At 38.1% G+C, this 14,488-nt stretch overlaps 1 protein-coding gene and 1 long non-coding RNA gene across 11 annotated transcripts in view; one reads left to right on the top strand and one right to left on the bottom strand.

Moving 5' to 3' along the window:
* The window catches only part of LOC146397853 (uncharacterized), a 137,258-nt gene extending 132,596 nt beyond the window's left edge, over positions 1 to 4,662 (top strand). The window contains exon 9 of the long non-coding RNA XR_014825119.1: positions 1,201 to 4,662. This is a non-coding gene — a long non-coding RNA (uncharacterized LOC146397853). The remainder of the gene's footprint in view (positions 1 to 1,200) is intronic.
* The window catches only part of GRIK1 (glutamate ionotropic receptor kainate type subunit 1), a 409,934-nt gene that overhangs the window by 13,319 nt on the left and 382,127 nt on the right, over positions 1 to 14,488 (bottom strand). For 7 of the 10 annotated variants that reach the window (XM_003483349.5, XM_005657138.4, XM_021070894.2 and 4 more), the window contains one exon: positions 5,990 to 6,240. In XM_003483349.5, the coding sequence (XP_003483397.1) occupies positions 5,990 to 6,240 (251 nt within the window). Of the gene's footprint in view, positions 1 to 1,804; positions 4,665 to 5,989; positions 6,241 to 14,488 lie in introns of those variants that run through there. The other 3 variants (XM_021070895.2, XM_003358905.6, XM_084991920.1) reach the window with 1 other exon arrangement.

The following is a 14,488-nucleotide window of genomic DNA, read 5'->3' on the forward strand; positions in this document are numbered from 1 at the left end:
TTGCTTTTCAAGGCTGTTCAGGCTACTTTTAAATTGCTTACTAGGAAATAGACCTTAGAGCATAAGGGTCATGGGTTTGGAAACTAATTGGGATTCATTATTTTGCTGCTTTGACACAGATGGCTCATATAGAACAAAATATAATGCTAGGCAAATGCAGTGAGGTATTTGGAGATAATTTTCCTTGGATAGGTTTATAATCAGATAATCCAGCTGATTATCCTGAGGGCATGATCTCTACCCACCACCTATTCCTTAGATAGTTCCAATTTTGCTGGAGAAACTAAAATAATTCAATTTATAATTTTAGTCTAAAACAAAATAAGCTTTATTTTTTCCCCTTATTGCATTAGGTTATACTGGCTTGTTCAGAAACAAATTAGACAGCATTACATGCTCTCTAATTGTTGATGCACTTTTCAATCTTTTCATAGTTCCCCGATCACCTCCTAGTTTTAAACAATATAATCCACAGATAATCTTCAAGCATTAATAAAAATTCACACCGCCTAACCTGAAGGAAGTCACACTGTTGTATTCAAACTAATTTTCATGAAAACTCGTGCTTACCAACTACTTTTAAGAAAAACAACAGTAGTTAGGATGTTTGGGGAAAATCTCCCTTAAGAAAGACTATTAAAAACATAACTGTTGTATTGAAGATTATTGTAATAAAAAGTCATGCACACGACCTAATTTTAGAAAAAAAAAAACTGCTATATTTAAGCTGATTTTTATGTAAACTAATGTGCACAACTGGTTTCAAGCATTCACTTTCAGGTTTAGTTAAAAAATTCCAATTCCCGGACTATAGTCACTAAGGAGGAATCCCTGGAGGTACAACCTATAATCTGTATTTTAAATAATTTCCCCAGGTTATTCTGATGTACACTTAAGTCTGAGAACTAGTGATATGAAAAATAGGGAATGTGAAAATTTTCTTTTATATTCACGTTCCCTACCCCCCTTTCTTTTGGCCTGAATTCACTTAAAATGCAAGGACTTTTCCTGGGGTCACTGCAGTCTCAGTGGTCATTTACTTGCTGGAAAAATTGGTTGCCTGAGAGCAGGTATAAAAGGAGACAGAGGAGAGTGTAAAGAACCTATGGTCTGAAATGAATGAAGGTTTCTTAAGGGAGGAAAAGGGCAGAGAGAGCAGTAAACTACCTACTTGATTTTCTTTTTTTCTTTCTTTTGCAGTAGGCCTGCCACTTACAGCGAAATGCGAAGATTGTCGACTGAATACAGTGACATTTCTATCTCAAAGATGTGCACAGATTCCCTCGAGAGAGGGTGTGTTAAATATTGAATACTAAATGTATGCTGTATATCTTGCTTGGAATTAGTGGTCTTACATCTAGAATCAATCAATAAAAAGCAACCACTTACTGAGTGCCAATTATACACATAAGAGTATATCTTAGGCTACTACTATGCACTACAATCAACAAGGTACCTTAAAAACTGCTTTTGTCCTCCTTCTATTCCAAACTAATTAAATTCAAATTTCGAGAGGTGAGGTTCAAAACCTTCCAGTCTACATTCTTATAGACTGCCAGTTTGGGTCCTTTTTTTGAGCACAGTGAATTGGCTATTGACTTTTAATGCTTAATAAAAGCATTAAAACTGGTCTTAGAAATATTTTGAAACTCTAAATTGGAAAACCTGTTTTTCAAACTAAAACCTGTTTTAAGATGCCTGCTAAATTGTATTCATTGCCCATGTGACCAGAGAGCAATATTTATTTTCTCTATAAGGAATGTCTAAGCAATTTTTATTAATACAACTCTTATAAACATTTTCATTTTCTATGCCATTGTATTATTTTATTTAATTATCAAAGCAAATATCAGTCAATATGCCATGTTCATTTTACAAATGAGGAAACTGAGGTTCAGAGAAGTTAAAAAATTACCTCCAATAATAAATATTACTGTTTCTTGAATGGCAACTCTATGCCAGGCAGGGTATTAGGTGTTTTGGACATTATCACTGGAGGAGAAACACATTTTCATACATGTGTTCCCTGGAGTCTGTAGAATGTTGGTTTGTCAAGATGCTTTTACAAAAATATTTGGGAAGTGCTGGATACTTTTCCATCTTGTTGAATATTCTCAGTGTATTATAACATATTCAACATACTGAGATACCACACAGTAAAGGGACATTTAGTCTGGAGCTCCATGGGTTACTTGACCATCAAATCTTATTTGAGTAACACTTGCCAGTGAAAGACATTTTGAAAAATACTCCTTCAACATAAGCTTATGACCTAGAAACTATTCCCCATATTACTTGGTAAGAAACCAAGGCTCTCAGAAATTCATTCACAGGCCTACAACCATTCAGCATGTGGATATACTAGAATGTGAACCTAAGTTTGGCTGATTTAGAAAATTTTCTTCTGATTCTAAATCTAGGACGCTGCATTGCTGACTCTTGTATCTATTTCTCAGTAAAGTTGAAATAAAACTGTAGAAAGGATTAAATGTAATGCTGTATGTTAAAACATTTTGAAACCATAAAATAATACATGACTATCAGAATTAGGTAGTATATAGTTTAAAGCAGAACACAAATATCAATTCTATCCAAACCTCAAAATTACACTTTTTGAAGGACACCCCATATAGAAAGTCAAGTTTTGTTACTGTTAACTCTCATCATCTATACCTCATCAATCACCCTTGAACTTTTTGGGTAGCATTTGTGGTTTATTAAATAGTCTTCGAGAGTATAAATTTACGTAATTTATGGTTTCTATGTACAGAATCAATGAATGATGAATTTGTATTTGTAAAAATATTTATTCTGACATCTGATTTTATTGCTTATGAGAATGTAAACTCTGATTTAGAGCAGACAGTATGTTGCCTTTACCTCAACAAGAGTTAAGAAATGTTCGTATAATTGATAAATATTTTCCTAAAAGTATATTTATTTAAGGAAGAAAGAAAGACTGAGAAACAATCAGGGAGAGAGTCATCTTTCATGAACATGCTTTACTGGAGAAATATAGAGTTGATTGGAGAGACTTGCGATTCAAAAACTAGAACTTATTTAAAGCTAAGCAAAGAGAAGGCAAAATGCTATATGATTGCACAGATGGCATATCTCTACTTCTGAGAAATATATTTTGGGGGATCACGTTCTATGTCAAAAAGTAACCCCATTAAGGAGAACAAAGACCAAGCGATCCCATACTGAGGGAAGATGAAAGGATCTTCAATTCCCCTTTCACTGTGAAGAGAAAACAAGCTCAGAGGGACAGCCGCCATCCTCCTTTACAACAAATTAGGTATGTCGTTGGCTTTCTATGTCACCAAGCTCAGTGAGAGTGTAAATTTATTCACAGCATTTTGAAGGCAGGTGGAAAATAAATCGACAGAGATCTGTAACTAATGTGAATGGAAATTATTTCCTCTATTTGTTTTTCTCCTCCTTGTCCTTCTCTCCAGTATGCTTAGAATAAATTGAAAATGGCAAAGGATCCAGAAGCATCAGTGCAAAAGTGGCAAGGCTCAGAAAGACAGCTACTAAAACAGCCACTCTATCCTGGATGAGCAAGAAGGGAATGCAATAACATCTTGTGAAGAGATGTTCATCAATGCAAAGAATGAGTGTGAGCGAGTGGAAAATAGAAGATGTTATGCATTAATTTCTAGCTTAGGATTTTGCTTAGAGCTTGCAAAATATTATCTGCAGCTTGAAAAAAATCATCGTTCCTTAAAGACTCTGAACATGCTATCTATTTGAACCTACAGAAGATTGTTAATCTCTACAAGCAAATATTCCTGGAGACCTTGATGTTAATGAATTTCTACTCAGGGACCATTCTTGACTGTGTTGTGTCTTCCTGAGTGATGTCCAACTTAGCAAATGCTCTTCTTCTGTGACTTTGGGAGTTTCAAGTTTAGCTTTCGTTTTCTGGGTCAGTTTTTTTAATCTTTAAAATCGAAGACATTTTTGCATCTCTGTGTAAATAATGCATTTTAAATAGTAGACTCAGTTTGAATTAAAAATTAACATGGTTAAAGAGTTACGAAAAGATGGGGCTTTGGGTAGTTGGACAGTGTGGATCACAAAATGAATGGTACAGGGGGAAGGAAAGAGGAGGAAAAAAGGTTCACAAAGATGAAAAGAATTCCACAAAATAGCAGTTTGTTTTCATGCTCTGCACTGTTGAAAGTCTGAATTGACTTTTTCATGAGGAAAGAGTTACTTATTTTTAACATATGAAATTACAACTAAGATAACCATTCTTTCGATGGTATAACAGATTCCTATAAACACACATAACTTGGAGTCTGTATACCCCTCATATAACTCTGTTTCAACATAAAATGCACATGTGTTTCCAGTGCATTACATTCAATGTTTAGCGTACATGAGTTTTGCTATCTTAAAAGGTTAAGGATTATGGCTATTTATGCTTCATAGATACAGATATCATCAACAACACCAATTAGCAGAAACAGTTTCTACTGGGCACACTTTTTTTTTTTTTTTAATGATTACACAGTGTGAACTGAGGACTGAGTCTGAATCCCTCTCTCCTCTCGAATTAATTTGCCACATTCTAAATCCGTAGATAAAGTGGTTCCAGAAGTAGAGTTGGTTGGATGGGTTTGCTTACATTGCAGTCCATAAAAGAAACAAAAAGCCTTGCATGCAAAAGAAAAAAATGAGAAAAAAATATTGAAAAGTGAATACATCAGAAACAAAAATGAGTGTTTAAATGAAAATTTATATCAAATGAAGCTGGCAATTATGAGAAGCACATTAAAGCATAACATACACAAGCTTTTATTTTTCAAATTAGTTGCATAAAACAAGACACCTCAAGAGCAAATCGAAAGTTAAAGCAAAGCAGACCTTTCCATACTCCCTTTTAATTAAGGACAGTTTTCTCTAGCAAGATCCAGGAAAGGGGTGCTTAATGTTCTCACAATTGCCTTGTAATTGGGGGAGAATTTTCATGATGAATCCAGGTTATAATCAATAATCCCCCATCTTTGGGAACTTAAGGAGAGTTACCCCTGAAAGAAGTGGGGCTCATTATTCACCAGAACTGACTTCATTATTTGTGGGGCCCAGAGCAAAATGGAAATGTGGAGCCCCTTGTTCTAAAACTATGAGGAATTTTAAGACAGTGATAGCTGAGCATTAAACTAGCCCCATTATCAACAGTGCATAGTTTCAAAAGTCTAATAGGATCTTGAAATTGACCGAGTGACCAAATGTTCTCCATTGGGTCTGAGCTTTGTGTTTTATTTATTATCTTAGACTCATGAAGGAAGTGTCTTTAATTGCCATCATCCTGCTCAAAACTGTGTCAGCTCCTGGTGTGATTTTCATCAAAACTAAAAGTAACAGGCAAAAAATGACTGACTGTTGAAATCAATCATAATCCTAAGATTTGGAAAAATGAAGTCTTTAATATATCTTATTGTCATTCTGTATTGTTCATAATACTCCTGGAAAAATTTTTGTGAATTATTCTTTTATAACACATTTTGGTAGAGGTAAATGCTCTGTTTTAAAATACTACATTTATATCTTTTTATAAATTGCTTTGCATTAGTACATGTGCTCAGAATCTCACTGAAGAAGTGGTAAGATTTCTTTCAAAGATCTTTTTATATCTTTTCCAGTTTTGGATTCGCTTCTTTCTAGCATTTCTATCTTTGGAGCAAATAAATGTTCAAGAAATTAACTGAGTCTGGAATTTTTGCACTGTCATTCCAAATAGGGCTAATTGGATTTAGCGTATAAGGCACTTCCTTCTTCTCATTAATAAATTATGTGGCTACAGTGCCAGCAGCACCTGGCAGGGATTTAATAGCTCTTTGCTCTAACTCAAAAATGGCTCTTCTGGGTATCTAATTTAATAGACTGTTATGAAAAAGGGCAAGCATCCTAAAAACCCCTAAACTTAAGACAAATAATGCAACTAAAAATTACCCAGTCCTGGAAAGAGATTACTCACCTGTTCGATATCGTTGTTCTTCCGTGATTTGTATATAAATTCACCAATGGCTACAAATACAGAAAGGACCAGTCCAGCAGCCAGAACAATGAAGATGCCCCCAATATTTTCCACTCCCAGGGCACTGGCCTCTTTGTTGTCTTCCTCGGGGCAGCCATTTCCCCGCCACCACTTCTCCTTCATCATATGCAGTTTCCCTTCTTCTTGTAATTGAAGAATAGCAATAGTAATTTTATCCCGGTAAGGAGAGCCTGTAAGTAAGGTCATTTGGATATTGGTCACCAAAAAGTTGAGGAAGATGTGAAGAAGTTTTATTGTCTTAGAGGTAACTGTTTCATGATTGTTGGAAAACCCCCATTCACAAGTTAACCAGCAATGGGCATGGAAATGTAATCCTATATTTTGAAGGCTCTGAATAATTGGAAAGGAAAGAGCTGACATGTTGAGATTAACACTTGTCCAGACTGTCCATTCCTTTTCAATAAGAAAAAGCTGAGCTGGGAATTCCATGACTCCCCTCTGCTTCTGATGAGTTTTTCATGAAACTTTTCCCACATTAGGGAATTTTATTGTTTAGATTCCATTTTTTTTTCTAGAATTTTGATTGTCTAATATTGTGACAACCTGGTTAGGTGATGATCAGTGTCATTTCTTCTTCTTCTTGGGCAGTAGGTTGACATTTCCTAGTATCCTTTACAATTCATTTTGGTGATTGGCCAATTTCTAGCCATTGGAAGTTAGAACAATGTATGGCTATTTCTAGTCCTGTCTCAAAAAACCTCCCAACATGATCCTCTCCTCTCTCTCTCTCTCACCATTTCCTCAAAAATGTAGCAAGGGAAAAAAGGACTTAAAGTCACTAGGGATAGTGGAACCATCCTTTAGGAAGTTTTTGGGTTCCAGGATGACTACCTGAAGCAGAATCTCTCTTTTAATTCACAATTGGTCAAAAATTGTGTTAAGCACTAAAAACTTGCAGTTGCTGCTAATAGTAATTGGTCCACTGACAAATACACCTATTAAGAAGCCATTAAGAGTAGCTTTTTTCTGGACAAGATGGTGGAAGAGTAGGGGGACATGCTCGCCCTCTCCCACAAACACAACAACAACAACAAAACACATCTACAGGTGAAACGACTTGCACAGAACAGCAATAATCGCTGGCAGAAGAACCTAAACTCCAATAATGGTAAGACATAACTGGGTAAAACAAGAGAAAAGAGGAGAGTGAAAGAAGGGGAATCGGGGCTGGACGGGTGCTCCCGAAAGGGAACTGTAGAGGAGAAAGGGATCCCACACCCTGGAAAGTCACCTACTCCACAGAAAGATCAACCGAATCAAAGGGATCTCCAGATGCAGGGAAGAGTGCATCAATAAGTCTGAGATCTGAAAAGCAGAGTGAGAACCAAACAGATCATCCAAACTACTGGCACAGTCACCAAAAACAGAGACGCTTGTGTGGGGGCTGGGCACCGAGACCTTGGCTCCCGAGGTTAGTCCCCAGGAACTGGCTGGGGTGGGTGGTGTGGAGGCTGATTGGGGAACTAGAAACCGGTCAGTCAGGTTCACAGGGAAGAGACTGGGGGTCTAGGAAGTGGTCTGTCTGTCGGATTGGCGGGGCAGAGACTGCCTGGGAGTCTAGAAAGCAGAGCGTTGCAGGTGGAGGGAGCAATACATTAAGGGCTGGAAAGCGAAAAGCCACATCAGAGGGAACCTGGCAGGAGAGCTGGATCTTCAGGAGAGACAAGGTGCCAGTGTTGGGGAGGGTAGAGGAGAAGAGGTGGGCCACCACAGAATACTCCCCACACCACAGCGAGCTCACTTGCCCACCAGCTATCAGAAAGCTGTGCTTCCCAGTGCATCCCCCCTCCCCCTACCCCATGCTCTTGCACAGGACCTGAGACTGCCTGCCATCCCGGAGGGCTGGCCTCACCATTTGCAGGAAGCCACCACTGCAGGGGCTTTCCCTGCCCTGGCCTGCCTGCCCCCTGGAGGGGCTACATCTACACAGAGCAGCACCCAGCACCACCAGCCCCCTAGAAAAAGACCGCAGTGCAGAAAAGCTAGAACAAGCTCAGCCCAGCCCTGCGACATCTGCCTCCATCCAGAGGTGGTCCTCCCAATTCAGCTGCCCTGGGGAAGAGCCCCTTGGGTTCTCAGCAGCCCAGCTAGCCGCTCCCACCCTAGGGGGGTTGCTGCACTCCTGTGGAACAGCTGCCCAGCACTGCCAGCCCCCTGCAAGAGCCCCCGCAGCCCAGAAAAGCTAGAACAAGCTCGGCCCTGCAGTGCAACATCTGCCTACATCCCAAGATGGTCCTCCCAATTCAGCTGCCCTGGGGAAGAGCCCCTTGGGTTCTCAGCGGCCCAGCTAGCCACTCCCACCCTCAGGGGGGTGCTACACTCCTGTGGAACAGCTGCCCACCTGGAAGAGCCACACAGCCCAAAAACCTAAGAGCAAGCTGTGCCTGGCTATGTGAAATCTGCTTCCATCTCGGTGCAGACCTCCCAGTCCTGTCTGCCCTCAGGAAGTCCTCCTTTGCTTCAGAGAGACCCTGTCATTCCCACCCACCCTCATAAAAAGCCACGCTGCCTCAAAGAAGACTGACCAACAACACCAGCCCTCCAGAAACATTCTATAGCAGTTCCAAGGCAAACCTTGCCCAGCCATAGGGTATACAACTCCACCAAGAAAAAGAAAACAACAAGCAAGATGAAGAAGCTGAGAAACCACCCCCAGTTAAACCAACAGGAGAACTCACCTAAAGCAGTCAACAATGAAACGGACCTCTGCAGTCTGACAGACTTGGAGTTCGAAAGGGAAATAGTGAAAATACTGAAGGAATTAAGAGAAGATATGAACAGTAATGCAGACACCCTCAGAAAGGAACTAGAAAATATAAAGAGGAGCCAAGAAAAATTAGAAAATTCATTGGCAGAGATATAAACTGAACTAAGGGCAGTAAAAACCAGAATGAATAATGCAGAAGAACGAATTAGTGATGTGGAAGATAGAATAATGGAAATCATCCAATCAGGACAGCAGACAGAAAACCAAATGAAAAAACATGAAAGCAATATAAGAGACCAATGGGATAATATAAAGCAGACCAATCTACGCATAATAGGAATTCCAGAAGGAGTAGAAAAAGATAAGGGGATGGAAAATATATTTGAAGAAATTATTGCTGGAAATTACCCAAATCTAAAGGATACTGAGTTCAAGATACAGGAAGCACAGAGGGCCCCAAACAAGTTGAACCCAAATAGACCCACACCAAGAATATTATAATAAAAATGGCAAAAGTTAATGATAAAGAGAGGATCCTAAAGGCAGCGAGAGAAAAGCAGAATGATACCTATAAGGGAACTCCCATAAAGTTATCAGATGATTTCTCTACAGAAACTCTACAGGCCAGGAGGGAATGGCAAGAGATACCTAAAGTGCTAAAAGGAAAATAATATGCAACCTAGAATACTCTATCCAGCAAAAATATCATTTAAAATAGAAGGGGAAATAAAATTTTTTTCCAAAAAACAAAAGCTAACAGAATACAGTAATACAAAAGCCAGGCTAAAAAAAATATTGAAAGGGCTTCTCTAAACCAAAAAGAAAGGATGATTGAGGAAACCACAATCAGAGAGCAGTCACTCAAATAAGCCAGCATACAGATTTAATCATGGACATGTTTAAAACAAAATAAAATTAGAAAAAAAGAGTCATCAAAATCATAAAATGTGGAAAAGGGAAGTAAGGAAATTAATAGACTCTTTGTTAAAAATTTTTTTTTGTTTTTTGTTTGTTTCTCTTCTAATTTTAGTATAGTAATGAAGGATTTGAATCTATAGGACCATCAGGCTAAAACACACGATTATAGGAAGGGGTTAGCATACTTAAAAAACAGGGCACCCACAAACCAAAACCAAACATTGCATTCACAAAAAATGAAGAAAAAAAAGAAAAACTCAAGCAGAAAATAATCAGACACCATCCAACCAAAAAAAGAAAGGAAGAATGAAGAACCATAGAATCAACTGGAACACAAGTTTTAAAATGGCAATAAATAATCATCTATCAATTATCACCTTAAATGTCAACGGACTCCAATCAAAAGACAAGCGTGGCTGAGTGGATAAAAAGGCAAAAACCTTCAGTATGCTGCCTACAAGAAACTCACCTTAGGACAAAGGACACATATAGATTGAAAGTGAAAGGGTGGGAAAAAATATTTCATGCCAATAGACATGACAGGAAAGCAGGAGTTGCAATACTCATATCAGACAAAATAGACTTTAAAACAAAAGACATAAAGAAAGACAAAGAAGGACACTATTTAATGATTAAGGGATCCATCCAAGGAGAGGACGTTACTATCGTCAACATATATGCCCCAAATACAGGAGCACCCAGATACATACAACAAATATTAACAGACATAAAGGGAGAAATTGATGGGAATACAATCATAGTAGGAGACTTTAATAACCCACTCACACCAATGGACAGATCCTCTACACAGAAAACCAATAGAGCAACAGAGATCCTAAAGAAAACAATAGAAAAGTTAGACTTAATTGACATCTTCAGGACACTACATCCAAAAAAATCAAAATACACATTCTTCTCAAGTGTGCATGGAACATTCTCAATAAATGATCACATACTGGGACACAAAGCTAACCTCAACAAATTTAAAAGTATAGAAATTATTTCAAGTATCTTCTCTGACCACAATGGTATGAAACTAGAAATCAACCACAGGAAAAGAAATGAGAAAAAACCTACTACATGGAGACTAAACAATATGCTACTAAAAAACCAATGGGTCAATGAGGAAATCAAGAAGGAAATTAAAAAATACCTTGAGACAAATGATAATGAAAACACAACCTCTCAAAATCTATGGGAGGACACAAAAGCAGTGCTCAGAGGGAAATTCATAGCAATACAGGACTTCCTCAAAAAAGAAGATCTCAAATTGACAACTTAACCCTCCACCTAAATGAATTAGAAAAAGAAGAACAAAAAAGACCTAAAGTCAGCAGAAGGAAGGAAATTATAAAGATCAAAGAGGAAATCAATAAAATAGAGACTCAAAAAACAATAGAGAAAATTAATAAAACCAGGAGCTGGTTCTATGAAAAGGTGAACAAAATTGACAAAACCCTGGCCAGACTCACTAAAAAGAGGAGAGAAAGAACCCAAATCACCAAAATTATAAATGAAAAAGGAGAAATCACAACGGATACAGCAGAAATACAAAAAACCATAAGAGAATACTATGAACAACTGTATGGCAACAAGTTTGACAATCTGGAAGAAATGGACAATTTTCTAGAATCTTACAGCCTGCCAAAACTGAATCAAGAAGAAACAGACCAATTGAACAGGCCCATCACTAGAAATGAAGTTGAAGATGTCATGAAAACACTCCCTACAAATAAAAGTCCAGGACCAGATGGCTTCACAGGCAAATTCTACCAAACATATAAAGAGGAATTGGTGCCCATTATCCTTAAACTTTTTCAAAAGGTTGAAGAAGAAGGAATACTCCCAAAGATATTCTATGATGCCACCATCACCCTAATTCCAAAACCAGACAGAGATACCACCAAAAAAGAAAACTATCGGCCAATATCTTTGATGAATATAGATGCAAAAATTCTCAACAAAATCTTAGCCAACCAACTCCAACAACATATCAAAAATTTCATACACCATAAACAGGAAGGGTTCATCCCAGGTTTACAAGGATGGTTCAACATATGCAAATCAATTAACATCATATACCACATTAACAAAAGAAAAGTCAAAAACCATATGATCATCTCAATAGATGCAGAAAAAGCATTTGACAAAGTCCAACATCCATTCATGATCAAGACATTTGCCAAAATGGGTAAAGAAGGAACATTCCTGAACATAATCAAAGCCATTTATGACAAACCCACAGCAAATATAATACTCAATGGAGAAAAACTGAAAGCCGTCTCACTCAAATCTGGAACAAGACAGGGATGCCCACTCTCACCACTGCTCTTCAACATAGTTTTGGAAGTCCTGGCCACAGCAATTAGACAAACAAAAGAAATAAAAGGCATCCATATATAGGAAGAGAAGAGATAAAGCTGTCACTGTATGCAGACGACATGATACTATACATAGAAAACCCTAAGGACTCAACCCCAAAACTACTTGAACTGAGTAATAAATTCAGCAAAGTAGCAGGATATAAGATTAACATTCAGAAATCAGTTGCATTTCTGTATACCAGCAATGAAATATTAGAAAAGGAATACAAAAATAAAATACCTTTTAAAACTGCACCTCACAAAATCAAATACCTCAGAATACACCTGACCAAGGAGGTAAAGGACTTATATGCTGAGAACTTTAAAACTTTAATCAAAGAAATCAAAGAAGATGTAAAGAAATGGAAAGATGTTCCATGTTCCTGGATTGGAAAAAATCAATATTGTAAAAATGGCCATGCTACCAAAAGCAATCTACTGATTCAATGCAGTCTCTATCAAATTACCCATGACATTTTTCACAGAACTAGAACAAACAATCCTAAAACTTATATGGAACCACAAAAGACACAGAATTGCCAAAGCAATTCTGAGGAACAAAAACCAAGCAGGGGAGTTCCTGTTGTGGCGCAGTGGTTAACGAATCTGACTAGGAACCATGAGGTTGCAGGTTTGATCCCTGCCCTTGCTCAGTGGGTTAACGATCCAGCGTTGCCGTGAGCTGTGGTGTAGGTTGCAGATGCGGCTCGGATCCAGCGTTGCTGTGGCTCTGGCGTAGGCCGGTGACTACAGCTCCGATTGGACCCCTAGCCTGGGAACCTCCATATGCTGTGGGAGCGGCCCAAGAAATAGCAAAAAGACAAAAAAACAAAAACAAAAACAAAACAAAACAAACAAAAAAAACAAGCAGGGGGCATCACTCTCCCAGACTTCAAGCAATATTACAAAGCCACAGTCATCAAAACAGTGTGGTACTGGTATCAAAACAGACAGACACCTATGGTCAATTAATCTTTGACAAGGGAGACAAGAACATAAAATGGGAAAAAGACAGTCTTTTCAGGAAGCATTGCTGGGAAACCTGGACAGCTGCATGCAGAGCAATGAAATTAGAACACACCCTCACACCATGCACAAAAATAAACTCAAAATGGCTGAAAGACTTAAATATAAGACAAGACACCATCAAACTCCTAGAAGAGAACATAGGCAAAACATTCTCTGGCATCAACATCATGAATATTTCTCAGGTTAAGTCTCCCAAAGCAACAGAAATAAGAGCAAAAATAAACCGGTGGGACCTAATCAAACTGAAAAGCTTTTGCACAGCAAAGGAAACCAAAAAGAAAACAAAAAGACAACTTACAGAATGGGAGAAAATAGTGTCAAACGATGCAATGGACAAGGGCTTAATCTCTAGACTATATAAGCAATTTATACAACTCAACAGCAAAAAAAGCCAATCAATCAATGGAAAAATGGGCAAAAGACCTGAATAGACATTTCTCCAAAGAAGATATACAGATGGCCAGCAAACACATGAAAAAATGCTCAACATCACTGATTATAAGAGAAATGCAAATCAAAACTACCATGAAATACCACCTCACACCAGTCAGAATGGCCATCATTAATAAGTCCACAAATAACAAGTGCTGGAGGGGGTGTGGAGAAAAGGGAACCCTCCTGCACTGCTGGTGGGAATGTAAACTGGTACAGCCACTATGGAGAACAGTTTGGAGATACCTTAGAAACCTATACATAGAACTTCCATATGACCCCACAATCCCACTCTTGGGCATATATCCGGATAAAACTCTCCTTAAAAGAGACACATGCACCTGCATGTTCATTACAGCACTATTCACAATAGCCAAGACATGGAAACAACCCAAATGTCCATCAACAGATGATTGGATTAGGAAGATGTGGTATATATACACAATGGAATACTGCTCAGCCATAAAAAGAATGATATAATGCCATTTGCAGCAACATGGATGGAACTAGAGACTCTCATACTGAGTGAAATAAGTCAGAAAGACAAAGACAAATACCATATGATATCACTTATAACTGGAATCTAATATCCAGCACAAATGAACACCTCCTCAGAAAAGAAAATCATGGACTTGTAGAATAGATTTGTGGCTGCCCGGGGGGTGGGGGAGGGAGGAAGTGGGAGGGATTGGGAGCTTGGGGTTATTGGATACAACTTGGAATGGATTTACAGGGAGATCCTGCTGAGTAGCATTGTGAACTATGTCTTGATACTTATATTGCAGCAGAAGAAAGGGTGGGGGAAAAAATGTATACATGTAAGAGGAACTTGGTCCCCATGCTGTACAGTGGAAAAAAATTAAATAATAAAACAAGAAAAAAAAAGTAGTTTTGAATAACTTAAATGTCTTAAAAAATTCAGCTCGGTGTAGAAAATTTGCAAGCTTTATCAATATTATTTACACTCTA

This window comes from Sus scrofa, chromosome 13, assembly GCF_054392235.1.
Source record: "Sus scrofa isolate SSC_HxYL_T2T_F1_AM1 chromosome 13, Sscrofa_HxYL_maternal_Yorkshire_Landrace_v2.0, whole genome shotgun sequence".
Classification (NCBI taxonomy): Eukaryota; Metazoa; Chordata; class Mammalia; order Artiodactyla; family Suidae; genus Sus; species Sus scrofa.